Raw genomic sequence first — 15817 nt, forward strand, 5'->3', positions numbered from 1 at the left:
CTTGTCTTTCTATTGCATTTTAATCTTCTGACATACTCCTGATCATACTGAGAAAGTGCATTGTCCCGACCCAATGAAATGTTATTATGCATCTGATCTTTTATGGCATATGTACTCTTCAATTCATTTTTTAACACTGGATGTACAATCTTCAATTGGCCGATTAGACATAATACATGTTTACAACCAACTTTCAAGTAGTTTAACCAAGTATTTGTCAAAAAAATGAAAGAACCCCTCTACTGAGAACGAACATGACCAGATACCCTGGTCTATGCAATAGTGCAACAAACAGAATGGTCTACAAGCATGTTTGAGTTCACTGAGCTATGCCAGTGCTTTAATATTTATTTGCATATCATTCTGTTATGGCCAATGAGGACAGTGCAGCATGTTCATGAACATGCTGCACAGTTCTCCTCTGAACAAGAGTACCACCAGCTATCCTGTCACTATAAATGGAACCCATCAAAATGAACTAAAATTATATTTTCTACAAAGCTGGAAATCTGCCCTGTTTCTTCAACTGTGGCACATATGATTCAATTGTATGGTGAAATATAAAGAATTATTCAAAGTGAGTAAGAGAACTCCCCAAATGTTATAGATAAACCCCCTAGAATCATTGTGCTGCTTAGTCCCTGGAATACGAGGGAGGACATTTCCACTAGGGGTGCTCATTACAAATAAATATCTTAATACCAGGAGAAATATAATAGTTCTTTGTATTATATTTAAAGCCCAATGAGATTTGACTGCAGATAGAAAACACAGCGCAGAGCGCAGGGGCTGTCAAATTAGTGTTCAGGGTAAGAAAGTAGGATATTGTAGTTTCTAGTTTGAGTTCCATCCTGTTTTCATTGTACTTAAAGCTGAGTGTGATTACATGATTACATTTAAATAAATACAAAAATGCTTTCTCTGTGCGCTGTGTAAAACGTGAAACACTTCACAACGCCAACAGGGCAGTATGTGGTAAATGATAGTTAAAATAAGAATAATCATTGTGGTCTTCAAGGATAAGGTTAACATCGGGCTGTGATTCAAAGGCACCCTACATCACAACCTAATGAAGAATTGCTTGATAGTGTGTGACCTGTGAAAGCCATAGTTTATCCATCCTAATTCAATTCCATTGGAAAAATAATCCCAATAAAAAAACACCGGCTCCACTCTTTCCACATGTCAATTGCCATTACTAACAAAGGATGAAAGTGATATTTTTTGCTTTCTGAATAACTTTTTTTATTTTTAAAGACATTATTCCGAGAATATACAGTCTGGGGCTAAGGAGGGAGCATGCCAAACGTTTTCTTTGCAAAATTTCAGCTAACTCCGTCATGCAAGTCAAACGTTATTAACAATAACATTTTTCGGTATATATGTATATGTGAATACTTTGCACACGGGGAAGGCCACTCAGAAAGTCAGGTGACTGACAACATTGGTAGAAACTTCCAGCATCCACCTGTGTTCTCCAAGACACCCACACCAAGGCTGCCACATTTCACTGTGCCTGGGCCCACTCCTTTCCCCTACCTAGGATTGTTACCCGTCCTATATGCCTCACACATGGGGTGATTGTCACAATTTTGCTAAATGCTACTACGACTCATAAAAATATAATATTTTCCATGCCTATCCAATTGCACTAACAGCCACTTACCATCCAAAGAGTTTTGCGTGACCTCTTTAACTGGACATGATGATCTGCATCCACTGAAAAGTACAACACAGTTCAACAATTAAGCATGATATAGAATCCTTAGGTGAAGTATGTAAGACTGTACTCGGATCATGAATGGCATTTCACATTGGCATGCACCGTGCTCTGTTACAGCAGGACATACTATAGACACTGAGGTGACATTGGGTTTTCTTCGGTTGTTGCGTGCTCCTTCCGACCTCACTAAACTCCTGAATTTTAATCACACAAAGATTCTTTCAGAATGTGCATGTATTACGAATACGGCATTGAGGTTTCTTATAAATGTGCAACTCATTCAATTGTTTCCTGCAGGAAACCCCAACCATATGCTATCACTATCAGCTACGATTTAATTTAAAACTTCATTGCCCTCATTCAGAGACTACTGGGAGCTAGGTTTTCACCAGATTTATGCTTCACCTTTTAGTTTCCAGGTCATGCAGCAGTAATGCAGTGGTAAATCGGTTACCACTGCATTACTACTGTTGTTGGCCACACCACCAAACTCATAATAAGGCCCAAGGCAGGGACATCATTTCGGGGTCGCCAGGGTTCGCATTTGCAACCCCAGATGTCACCCTTGCTACCCCTGTGGACTCCCTTGCTACCCCAAAAAAAGAAAATTAAAAAAAGTCTTTAAATATTTTTTTTGTTGTTAAATGTAAGTTCCTGGGCTGTGGCCAGTGTTATGAAGAGGCTGGCGCAGTCAGGTAAGACATGTAACAGTATTTATTTAGGTTACATATAAGGGAAGAAGATCCCCAACGATCAGAGGCTCCTCTCCTTCAGCACTTTCCTCCAACTGACCCACCTAGAACATTATCTGTAAGATGCAACCAGAACATTCCATGACATCACACAGGGTTAAGACATCATCATACAGGGAGAGCAGGGAAGCACTGAAAGTCTTCCCTTAAGACATCACAACACATCTCCCTTTTTTTTTTTTAACTTATCCCATGAGCTTAAACCTTTAATTCCAATCGAAAATCACACGCACCCATTCCCTAACAAATGAAACACACAAACTAACAACAACACAGCAGCAAACAGTCCCATGGCGTTCCCTCAACTATACATGGGCTCGCCTCACAGTGGCAATTCTATCCTTATTCCACACTTGCCCTCCCGTCACACGTACAGCCCCTTTCATGACTGCCACGACCCTGACAGGATCCGAGTACAGAGATTCTCCTTTCCTCTTGACAACTCCCTTCCTTATCCTGACCCAATCTCCACACTCCACGCGCAATTCTTTCTTCCCTCTCTTGCGATTTTCGCGCATGACCCATTCGGATTTCTTCTTCACCAGTGACTTTCTTACTTCATCAACGACCAGATCCGTTTCTCTACTCCTACCGAGCCATGGCGGACATGCCACGGAATAAGGCTTCCTGCCCCTCATAAGCTCGAACGGGCACAAACCTGTTGTCGCATGAGGTGCCATCCTCAAAGCCCATATTCTACTCTGTATCATGGCTATCTTATCCTGACCACACTCCTCACCCATCCGAATGCTCTCCATCACACACCTATTCATTCTCTCAACTACCCCGTTGGATTCGGGATGGTACAATGAAGTTCTCTTGTGGTCAACTCCACACTTCCTTAGATAACTGGTAAAGTTACCACTTATGAACTGGGGACCATTGTCTGTCAATATACTTTCCGGTAGGCCTTCGTTGGCAAAAATCTCCTGCAATGTCTTTATCATACTCTCTCCAGTGATATTTCTCACAATTTTAAAATGCACCCATCTAGAAAACAGGTCTACGACCAGAACAATAAATTTTCCTCGACCGTATCCTAACTCCACCGGACCTAGAATATCCATAGCTATCTCACTCCATATCCTTGACGGGAGGCCCACATCCACTAACGGTTGCTTCTTGGCCACAACTCCCTTTCCACTCTTGATGCAAAATTGACAATTAGCTAAGTAATTTTCAATCTCTCTATCAAATCCAGGCCACCAATATTCCTGTCTCAACACCCCTTTGGTTTTTGTAACACCTATGTGACCACAATGCGCTAACTCTATCACCTTTTTCCTCAACCCTATCGGGACTACCGCTCTTCCCCACCTGAATAAAATCCCATCCATAACGGACAACTCATTCTTCACTTCCCAAAACGGCTTCACCCCCTCTGCCATGTTCGCTTTAATCGGCCATGCCGTAGACACCACATAAGGAATTACCTTGCTCATGGTCTCATCCTTCCTCACCTCATCCAGCCACTCCTGTTTGGACACAATACCGTCGGTATTGATAAATACTAAATCCATTTCTTCACAGTCCACAACACCAGAATCTGCAACTCTCACCCTCGACAAATTATCCGCGAATATGTTATCCTTTCCTGGAATGACCTCCATTCTAAAACAATGTGTCTGCATCCTGGTGACCCAACCTGCCACTCTGCGGGAAACTTTATCTAGGCCCTTGCTTTCGAATATGGCCTTTAGAGGTTTGTGATCTGTGCGGATTACAAATTCTACTCCCCACACAAAATTCCTGAATCGTTCTACAGCCCAGAAGCACGCCAATGCCTCCTTTTCAATAACCGAATATCTCATCTCTGCTCCCTTGAGACCTCTCGATGCATGTGCTATCACCTCTTCAGACCCATCATCCTGCTTCTGAGATAATACCGCCCCGAGTCCATACTCACTGGCATCTACTGTTATGATAGTCTTCTTGTGTCAAAACATCCTAAAGGACGAGCTAAGTCTATATCTTCCTTTATTCTTTTAAATTCCAAGTCACATTGACTATTCCATTCAAAATCAACACCTTTCCTCAGAACTTTTCTCATCTCTTGCACTTTGTCAGCGTAATTTACCACAAATTTTTGATAAAATTCCGTCATTCCGAGAAAAGACCTCAATTCACTCTTATTGGAAGGTCTCTCCACTCTCCTTATGGCATCTACCATCTCCTCTTTGGGTCTAATCCCGTCCCCCGATACTTCATGTCCCAAATAGTCCACATTTGTCACGGCAAACTTGCACTTCCCTTCTCTCAGCGTGATACCCCTATCCTTAAATATTTTTAACACTTGGCACAGACTCCCATCATGCTCCTCCAAAGTCGCTCCACTCACCAATACATCATCTTGAAAACAGAATACCCCCTTCACTCCTCTCAGAAGGCGATCCATTATTTTCTGAAATACAGAAGAGGCAGATGCCAACCCAAAGGGCATCCTCCTAAAATGGAACACTCCCTCATGCGTCACAAACGCTGTGACTTTTCTGCATGTCTCCTCTAACTCCACCTGATGATAGGCCGATGTCATATCTAATTTGGAGAAATACTTCCCCCCACTGACCATGGTCAGCAACTCACCCATGTTGGGTAGCGGGTGCCTGTCCACCAACACGCACTTATTCAACTCACGCATATCCACACACAATCTTATGTCCCCTGAGCTTTTCTTCACTACTACGACTGGGGAAACCCACTCAACACCCCCAGCTCTCTCAATCACTCCTGTCTTTAATAATTTTTGCAATTCTTGTTTAACACTATCCCGCAAAGCAAAGGGCACCGGTCTGAGTTTAGCTACGGTGGGCACACTCCCGCTTTTTAGCAATATTTGATGCTGAAAACCCTTTATCCTTCCCAGGGTTTCATCAAATACTTTACCAAACTCCCTCGCGTATTTGCAGGACATCGTGGATGCCTCTGACACTTGCAAAACTTGCTCGGGGTGGTTGGGATCTAGTCTGATTCCTAAATTCTTCTGCTCTCTCCATCCCAATAAGGATTGTCCCTTTTTTGTTACATAGACTTTCCCATCACAACTGCGACCTTTAAATTCAAATCTACTCCACACATATCCTAGTAACTCAATCTTATCTTGGTTGTAGCCTCCCGGATTTATGTCTGGTTCAGACAACGCTGATACCTTCCCCTTCAACTTATCTTCAAAAACACTCCTGGATACTAACGTAACTTTTGATCCTGAATCTGCCATCATTGACACCTCACACCCATTCACTGCCACGACGGCATAGGGCCGCTCACAATCATCCGTGTTTCCACCATTGGTTACAACATTAACTGTGTTCACAATAACATTTGTCAATGCCAACGCAGTGTCTTCTTCTGACGATTCCCCATCATCCTCATCCTCCACAAACAGGATCTTCCTTTGCCCCGTCTGGCCAAATTGATAGTTCTTGCAACACGTGGAGATATGTCCTCTCCTCTTGCATTTATTGCATACCGCCCTTCGCCCTGGGCACACTACGGAGGATGCAAAATGCGTCGCACTGGCACATCGATAACACAATCTCTCGCCCCTTTTTTCTTCTCGCTTTTCGCTTCTCTGAGCCGACACTTGGTTTCTCTTCTCTTCTGCGTTGTTCCTCTCCTTCTGCTTGTTTCTTCCTTTCTTTTTGTTCTTTCCTTCACCCACACTCAGCACCTCCTGCCTGTTTTCTTTTGACTCACTTCCTTCAGTCTTGGAGAGCTTGGCAACACATGCCAGTGAGTGCTCCACCCGCTTGGCCAAGTCCAACACCTCATCCAGATTTGGCTCGTCCTTCAGCCACAGTTCCTCACGTATTTTGTTCGAGTGGCAATGCGTCATGAATTGATCGCGGATATGCTCATCGAAACTTTCTTGAAATTTGCACGTTAGTGCAAGGTGACGGAGAGCGGTGACATAGTCTTCGACAGATTCCCCGTGAGCCTGAATCCGCATGCGGAAGTTATACCGCTCCAAGATTGTACTTCTTTTGGGGTTGAAATGTTTATCTAATTTGAGCAGTGCCGATTCAAATTCATTCAAGTCATCTCCGCTTCCATCACCTACCAACTGAGGAAGTGTCTCGAAAATCCTCTGTCCCTCATAACCTAGGAAGTGTAATAACAATGCCACTTTTCTTTCACTAGAATACGCTGTTCCGCCAGCTGCCCTCATATAGTGCATAAAACCTTTTCGCCACTGGGGCCAAGCAATCTTCGCCGCACCTGGAGTGGCCATGAACATGGGCGGGCCCGATATGCCAGGTAACGCCGCCATGCTTCCGTACGAAAATGTACTCCTCCTAGCTCGATCCTTATAAGAATTGTTGCACCAGTTCAGCAAGGCGCGTATCCGCCGTGACAGTTCACCTTAGGAACTCAATGCAGTAAGAGATCCCTTTTTTTTTTCTTGACATCCGCTAGGGACATACAGTAGCAAAGTCTGGCGTCTTCCCTACGCTGTCGAGCGTGAGTGTGAGCCGGGATCAGCAGGAGCACTAAACGGAGTTGAAGGCACTTACTTGCACAAACGTTGCAGGGACACGGTGGTCACTCGACGCTTCGAAAGCGGAGCGACCTTCCCTGAGGCCGTGATCACTCGACAGCTGCTCGGCGCGCTGCTGGGAAGCGGTGCATTCCTCCTTGAACTTCTCCCTCGGCAGCTTCGGTCGTTCCTTCAGGGATGCCGGATTGGGGCCTCAGCATCAGTCGTTGTATGTGGCGGGCCGCTCAACGCAAAGAGGAGGCGGAGCAGCCCACTGCCAGTCGATTACTTCTTTGGCGGCGCCGACACTTCTCCCCGCAGCGGCTTCTATCTCACGGAGCACTTCCAAACTCCGTCCTCCAGGCTGCTCAGAGGAAGCACGGGCGGATCAGACGTCGGGGTGGTGCGATCGCCTGCTGCGGGCCGCGACTAGACGTTGGCAGATGCTGGGGGTCTCCTTTGACCTGTCTGCGGGACCTCACTTATCCCATCCTCGTCGCCATTGTTATGAAGAGGCTGGCGCAGTCAGGTAAGACATGTAACAGTATTTATTTAGGTTACATATAAGGGAAGAAGACCCCCAACGATCAGAGGCTCCTCTCCTTCAGCACTTTCCTCCAACTGACCCACCTAGAACATTATCTGTAAGATGCAACCAGAACATTCCATGACATCACACAGGGTTAAGACATCATCATACAGGGAGAGCAGGGAAGCACTGAAAGTCTTCCCTTAAGACATCACAACAGCCAGTGCCATGTGGCAAAAGTCACATGATGTCACTTCTGCTACCCCTGGCATTTTGGTGAAATGATGTCCCTGGCAAAATGTGTGGTATTTCCAAACATGCCCTCCTACTATCAGGAAGCTGAAATGTTCTTAATTAACATGCAAAACAATGATCCAGAACACTCGTTGAAAATGCATTTTAGGATCACATTGTGGCATGCAAATTGTGTTTGAGCACCTCCGGGAGGCATTTGACATGGTTATAAAGTGCCCTGCCACGTGCTCCCATACCTCATTGGAACCTCAGTCAATCCTCCATGCTGTATGATATGTCGATGGCAAGTATCTGAATACAGACAACTATCCCCCACATTTCACTGGAAGCAATGATAGCTCAGGGGCAGTGGTACAATAAGGCAAATCAAGGCAGCCGGCCAACTATTCACCAGGAGCCAGGGTGGGAGGCATAATTTGACAGCGGTTAATGACACATCTGATGCCACAGTAAAGGAAAGGGTGGTAGCAAAATACCAAGGTGACTTGGAAGACCATGCATCGTTGCACTTGGGTAGCCCCTGAGCTATCTATCTGTCTGCCCACAATCCATCTAATGAAACAGCAATGAGACACAATAGCAGCGATTTATTTCTGGAATTTAGTCAAGAGATAAAACATATTGGATCCCTACCTCTTCCCCACTGAGGTAGATTCCTCTTCCATCCTTCGACAGCTTCCGGAAAACCTCTAAAGAGACACACATAAAAGTGCACATGAAAAGACGTACAATTGCTAGAGCAACATCAGAGATGATAGAAAAAGGTGTATCTTTTATAAATCTTACTGATTCTATTCTTCACCCCATAAACAAGTTCTATTTTAGATTCCACCATCATCATTTCAATATTGACAAACTTAAATGTGGATTGCTGTAGCTCAAGCAGTGTGTGTTGTGCACATAGATGAAGAATTCTATGAATATTGAAGGATGAGTGAAACAACTCATAAGGAGAAAAAGGCGGAAACTGGCAGTTTGAGAAACTACTCCAATGGGATAAGTGCAATCCAGTCAGGCTGTCCCTTTCTGCACATGGAGTGGACGACTGGGCTAGCCTGCCTATAGGTATGTGCCATTTATGTTAACTGGAAATAACTTCATAGAAAAAAACTGTCCTTTTTGCCCTAGCCTCACTGTGTTCTACTGGTGAAACTGTGCTTAGCAGCAAAGCGGCTGATGTTCAAGGCTTTTCCACGCACAAGTATGACTTGTGTCTGAAAAAATAGTCATTTGAACATTTGCAACTATGCCAGATAAACAAAAGGTTAGTCCCCTGTATTTAAGTGGGTGTTGGGACGAATTGGATTCTGCTCCACAGGACTACAAGGATGAGTAGGGAAAAAGAAGCCCACTAAGCCCTCACACATCTACAACCCAGAAACCAATGCAATCATAAAGGTAAACCAGGGACAGTTAAGAGATACACCTCCTTTTCCTTTTGTGGTAACGTGGGCCGAGGCAAGGCTATGCTCTTAAGAGGAGTGTGCATGTGAGTCAGAAGTGACTCAAACAGCACAGTAACATGGTCAGAAAATAAAGGGAATGTTCAATCAAAGTTCTATGAAAATGTATATACTTTAATTAAACACACCATCTGCAACAGAAAGAATAGAAAGGAATGTAGAAATACTCACCTCAAACCCACCCAGGACAGAGAAGATGTGACAGATTGAGAAAAGTAGCACTCTGAACACAGTTCCGAGGGTGGTAGGTAAGATACTATCCTCAACAAGCATTGGCAATGCCATCAGTACTGGTTTTGTGTAGATATGGGAATGATATTTGCACCAGGAATTGTCTTATCACAATGGTACTAACTGCCCATTAATGGTAGCAACTAGAAAATAGTGCAGTACTTGGGCAGTGGGTGTACCCATACCCAGCAGTGCCTGTACCTATACACAAGCCAAAACTGTTTCCTTTGCTACTGCTGTTTTTTAAACAGGTCTACAGTGAAGGACACAGATACTTCTTATAAATCAAATGGCTAAAGGCAGACCTGGTTAAGACATTCTCATCATACCAGTAACATGTTTACAGCACCAATAAAACAATTAGCTCACAGAAAAATGCATTGAAAAAACCCTGGAAGGCACTTTGAATGCAAATTTTGATTTGAAGGCTTGATAAAGTTAGCTCAAAGAGATCCCAGGAATATGTGTTTTGTGCGGGGAGAGACAGGAAGTGATGGCAATGGCCAGAGGGCAGTCAATGGGTGGGTAAATAACCAAACACCTACATGACTTGTCTTCTTCCACATATGCCATCAGCCCTAGATGTACTCCAATGCATTCGTTTTGGCTTATGGGTGGCACTAACACGCCACTTTACAGCCCAAACTAAAAAGGATGTGTCATTGCAGAAAAAAAAAATATATTGTGACCTAACCAGTCTCCAGGGTCCAAGTGGACTGAGGGGACAGTTCAGGGTCAACAGTACCTGGATTTGGTTGGGTTGATGGAGTCGGACCCGGCAGCAAGTGCATAAAGCTTAATTCAGGCAAGTTGGATCATGTAGGCCCAAGCAGCAAGTGGGCGTTTGAGTTGGGGTGAATGCTATCACTCTGTACGGTCGAAGGTGGGCTTTCAAAGACACAGGTTGGGCAGTACCAGGATTGCTTCACAGTTGGGCTTTTGCCATTGGGATGAGTTGATGAGTGACAATCTATTAGTATTCGAAGGTGAGTGAAAGCCATCAAAGTGATGACCTTAGGGATGATGATGTGCAGGTTGATGAGGTGGCCTTTCAAAGTCTAACTGGGTTGAGCTGTGGTTTTATCTCATGGTCATAGTTGTCGTGTGACTCACCACTGATTCCTATTGAGGCCTGACATCGAGCAGTTGATTTGGGCATAGCAGGTGACGGATTTAGTCAAGTTAAGATGGAATGCTGAGCTGATTCAAAGTGCGAGCAATTGTTGAATTGTTGGAGTGCAAAGACCAGCATCAGCACCTTCCCTCTCATTGAAGGTGCTGTCAACACGGAGCAGCTGGTTCAGTGCGTTAGGACAAGGAGCCTAAGCTGGACTGGCCCTCCATTTTCTAAGATGACCACTCAGGGGAACTTGAGGACAGGGTAGTCCCATTCAGGGTCTTCTCTCCCAGCTTTGGGAAACTCTGGTGCAGAGTGGTAGGTTCTGGTCCACATCGAAGGTCACTCCCGATGTGCCCAAAGAGTAGGTAGGGACCAGATCTTCCTTCCACTTGGTTGGCTCCTTCTTCACCCCAGGCTAAGGAATTTGAAAGTACAACTTTCCCAAAGGAAGTACAGAAAGTTCTTCCAGAACAAATCTGTGGTCTTGAGAGGATCCGAGATGATCTGAAGAAGGGGTGGGAGACCTCCTCTTTTAAAGGCAAAAGTGCAGTGGTCGAAGTGTACGAAAAGAAGTAGTGGAGCTATGTTCCCTGCTGGCCTGCCCCTGCTCCCCACAAACCCCATTGCCACAACCCCTCCCACACACAATACACCCCCCAAACACTTGCACCTGCTGTTTAAGGGAACGTTCAGTGCAGTGCACTGAAAGTGAAGGTTTCAACTCCTTCCTACACTTTTATTTTAAAGCAAAACCATTCCGGAACGGTTTCTTTTTAAAATAAAAGTATAGGAGCTGTACAAGGTAAATTAAAAAAGTATAGGAGCACCGCTCCCGACCGCTCCCGCTCACTTCGACCACTGCAAAAGTGCTCAGGCGATTGGCCTAATGCTAGCCTGCCTTGGCAGTCCAATCCCTGCTCTCGAACTGAGTGGTCTTTGACCTTCTGATGTCATACCCAAAGTTCTTGGCTCCAGAGGAAGTGGAGGGGATAGGAAAGAGAAAAAGAGGCAGAGAGGAATACAATTGTGGAAGTCTCCTTCCATTGACCAGAGCACTTCTGCCTATTCTAACCCCATCCTCTCCCCTTCTCGCTAAGAACAACGGTCTTAGAGATGTATCACCCTTGTTTGAGGCTACTCCTTTTAAATGGGTGTGCTCCATTCTTGCCCGGGCCCAGGACTGTTGCCTGTTGTGAAGGGGCTGCTACCTGCCCTCACAAACAGATCAAAGAGGGCCATTTCTCCAGGTGCCTGCCCTTCCATTTGTCAGTCTCCACCCAGCTGACCAGAATACACATCACCTTCCAGAGCAGAGCTGACTCACAGGAGCTGACATGTGTGAGGACGACAAAAAAATAAATACGTCAGTTTTTCCAACACCTCCAATTCTAGTTCGGGTAGTGATTCTGACACCACCACCCTGACTACATCGGCCAATGCAACCGGCCAACCACATTTTTTCTGAGGGAGAGGCAAACGCAGCCACAACTGGCAACAGGGACCACCAAGAATGCAGACCCGCAACTGGCAGGGTCCACCACCGACTTGGTGATCCCTGTGTTTAACCTCTCCACACATGTTCTAACTGCCCTGGAAAGTGATATACTAAATAATGGGCTCAGTTTTGTGCCCACTGCTAGAGCCAGGGACTTCGAGACACAAATTGAATTGCAAAGGTTTTTTCCGTTTGATATGTTTAAAATTTTTCTTTAACAATGCACCACCTCCAAATAGGGAAAATAGTATAATAGGTCTAAAACCTCCCTCAAACTTTTTTTCGAGCAACTCTATGGTTTCGCCGGCCATATTGGCTTTTGAAAACAAAGTCACAGAGGACACTCAAATCTTATTGCGTACTCGGAACCATCTCAGGGACAGCATTTCTCGAGGCCAACGAGAGGCTCTAAAATCGCTCCAGAACAACTCCTCTTTCCTTATCAAACCAGCCGATAAGGGGGGAGGAATAGTCCTGTGGGACATAGGGCTCTTTGAAACAGAAGCACTGGCACAATTGAGTAACCATCTGTTTTACAAAAAATTAGACCGTAATCCCACCCCCAGAATTAGAGATGAGATTAAAAGCCTCATGTCCCACGCTCTAGGAGACGACTGGATCTCTGTAGATGAACACAGTTTCCTGATCAATAAAAATCCATCGATTCCTGCATTTTATTTGCTACCGAAAATGCATAAGAATGCCTTGAAACCCCCAGGCAGACCCATTGTGTCGGCCTTTAACTCTATCCTAGAACCTCTTTCCATCTATACAGATTAGTTCCTGGGACCGTTTGTTAGGGCAATTAAATCTTTTGTCAAAGACACTACTAGCATGATTAATCACTTAGCAGATCTGGTGATTGATCAGGAAAACCTACTTGTCACTTTAGACGTTACAGCTTTATACACCAGTATTCCACAACCAGAGTGTCTAAAGGTGATGGAAACCTTTTTAAATAAATGCACAACAACTTGGGAAGCAGTACCAACCAACTTTATTTTAGAGTGTATACGCCTTGCACTAACAAAAAATGTTTTCCTGTACGATGGCTCTTTTTTCCAACAGATCCACGGCACGAGCATGGGTGCTACGTTCGCTCCCGACCTAGCAAATTTATTCATGGACTCTTTTGAGGCATCATTCATCTTTCATGAAAACAATCTGTTTAAAGATAATGTGACCAAATGGTTCCGTTACATTGATGATGTTTTGATGATATGGAAGGGTGATTGTACTAGTTTATACCATTTTTTCAAGTGGCTAAACGATCAAAATAGCTGTATTCAATTCACCATGTGTGTCTATGGCAATTGATGCCTTTTCATTCATACACAACATGTAATAATAAAAGTAGAATTTATTTTTGTAACTAGCCTCTCTGTGCTGGGTTCATGATGTTTTCTAAGTAATAATACCAAATGGTATTTGTTTAGTTTGTAATTTTCTCACTTTGAAACATTGGGGGAATGGAAAAAGGGGTAGTCAGACACATTTTATGTGTTTTTTCTTTTTTTTCTCTATTGAGCTAGTTCCCTTTGAGTCCTGACCCCCAAGATAAAATAATTGGGAACTTTATCTGGTTTAGGTAACACTGATATTGATTGGGATATGGCAGCCATGATCATGAGTATTGTAATGCTCTATGCCTAAACTCAGGCATAGGTTTATTTTAAAGTTTACCCTGCCACCAGCATGGGTTACTTATGATCATCGTAAATGCTGCCCCTGCGTTGCAGAGACTTGGCTGTTGCTGCCACTGTTGAATGGGCATGTTGTGATCTCTGTAAGTGCTCTATGTTAGCAATGGAGCAGGCAGGGGAGTTGCTAGGTCTGGAAAAGACCCCGGGCTAAGCTGATGTCGGAACTGTTGGGACTGGGGGCTAGCTGGTCTTTTGGCTGTAGCTCCTGAGATTCTATCCGGGGCTACAACCAAAAGATCAGGGGCTATAGCCCCATTAGCCCCCCCTGGCAACGCCCCTGGGAGCAGGTGCTGCAAATCGGGGTACTGATGCAGCAAGGCACAACTATACTATGATTTTGGCATGGAGTTGATGAAAAGGTGAATCTGTTTATCGGATTAACCTTTTGGAGATGGAATTACCCACCTCATTGTATATATTAATAAACATCAAAAAAGGAAGCGCTTCAAACTCTTACCAGATGCTAAGTCCACACATGACCCCGGCCAAAAAGATAGAGACTTACCATTCTAAGGGTCTGGCTCATCCTCCTGGTGAACATACCGACTGAGGCAATCTGCATTGGGTGCTTAGACACAGGTTTGTGTTGGATGTCCATGTCCAATCCTTGTAGGAATATGGCCCAATACAGTAACTTGGGACTACTCCCTGCATGGCCATAAGACACTTGAGGGGTCTATGGTCTCTTTGGACAGTGACGTTACACCCACAAATGTAGGTTTGCATACCTCCAAAACTACCGCAAATTCCTCCCTCTTAATGGTGGCCCAGTTGCACTTTGCTAGGTCAAGCACGATACTTAGGTACGCACAAGGTTGTTCTACCCCGTCAGTGTTCAGTTGCTCTAGTACTGCACCAATGTCATATTCACAAGCATCTGTCTGAATGATAAACCATTGCCCAAAATCATGAATCTTTAGAACTGGGACCTGGCAGATGCCATTCTTCAAGCTCTGGAGGGATAACTGGCAGACGGGGACCAGGTGAGCTTCTTTGTCAGTTTCTTTAAAGTTATGTGATTTAAGGGGATGGCAAGGGTCCCATACCCCTTACTGAACACTGGCAATAACCCGTGAGGCCTAAGAAAACTCTTACTTGAGTGTGGGTGATGGGGCTGTCCCAATCCATCACTGCCTGGACTGTGTTCTGGAGAGACTATTTCTTACTTCCACCTACATGGTGTCCTAAGTAAGTCACATTGTATTTGTATTTGTTTATTTATAAAGCGCAAACCATCAGGCCCGGAGGAATCAGGGCGCAATTTGTACAGAGTTGCAAGAAAACATACAGGCAAGAGATTACATTACAAAATTTAAAACAGTATCAGCATAATAACAATCTTACTAATTACACATATTACATAGGTTACGGTGCAACTAGAATTAACAGAGGATGTGTCCTTGGGTGAATTGATATAGTTAGCAGAGGTAGCGGGCCGGTAATGGTGTCAGGGGAAACGGAGCAGAGTAAGTAGGACAGAGAAGTCAAACATTTCTTATTGCTGGTCAGAGAGCCAAGATTTGGTTTTAGTCTTGAAGGTGTTAAAGGAGTCTTCGGCTCTGATAGTAGCAAGGAGGGTGGTACCTCCCGCTTTTTGAAGCTTAAACCTAGGGATCGTTAGGCAGTGAGTCTGAGCAGTTCTTGGTGGTCGGGCAGTAGAGTGGCGCGATAGCCGACTGCAGAGATAGTTCAGGGCCTTGTTGGCTAGGCATTTGTGCGTGAGGGCTAGAGTTTTTAGAGAGATTCTTTGCTTCACAGGTAACCACTTTAGGCTGGTTCTGGCTTCTGAAATGTGGTGGTTGCGAGGGATGTTCAAGGCCGGTCGAATAGCATTATTCTGGGTAGTTTGGAGTTTGGACAGGTTCTCTTGGCTGGTGCCTAAGTAAAGAGCACTACAGTAATCAATTTTTGCCATGATAAGTGTTCTGGCTAGTGTGACACTGTTAGGGGTGGTGAGAAACAGTCTGCACGCTGAGATGAGTTTGCACTTGTAGGCGGCGGCAGACCTGACTTCGTTTGTTTGTCTAGCTAAGGATATGGTGGAGTCCAGGTAGAAACCTAAAGTTTTGGTG

At 44.6% G+C, this 15817-nt stretch overlaps 1 protein-coding gene across 1 annotated transcript in view; it reads right to left on the minus strand.

Annotated features, from left to right (window-relative positions):
• Positions 1-15817, minus strand: part of LOC138467325 (calpain-13-like) — a 662439-nt gene that overhangs the window by 6450 nt on the left and 640172 nt on the right. The window contains exons 22-23 of the mRNA XM_069607301.1: positions 8367-8422; positions 1667-1719 (exon numbers count right to left, since the gene is read on the minus strand). Coding sequence (XP_069463402.1) covers positions 1693-1719; positions 8367-8422 — 83 coding nt within the window. The 3' untranslated portion in view covers positions 1667-1692. The remainder of the gene's footprint in view (positions 1-1666; positions 1720-8366; positions 8423-15817) is intronic.

Source organism: Ambystoma mexicanum, chromosome 4q (assembly GCF_040938575.1).
Source record: "Ambystoma mexicanum isolate Mex_15411 chromosome 4q, UKY_AmexF1_1, whole genome shotgun sequence".
Taxonomy (NCBI): Eukaryota; Metazoa; Chordata; class Amphibia; order Caudata; family Ambystomatidae; genus Ambystoma; species Ambystoma mexicanum.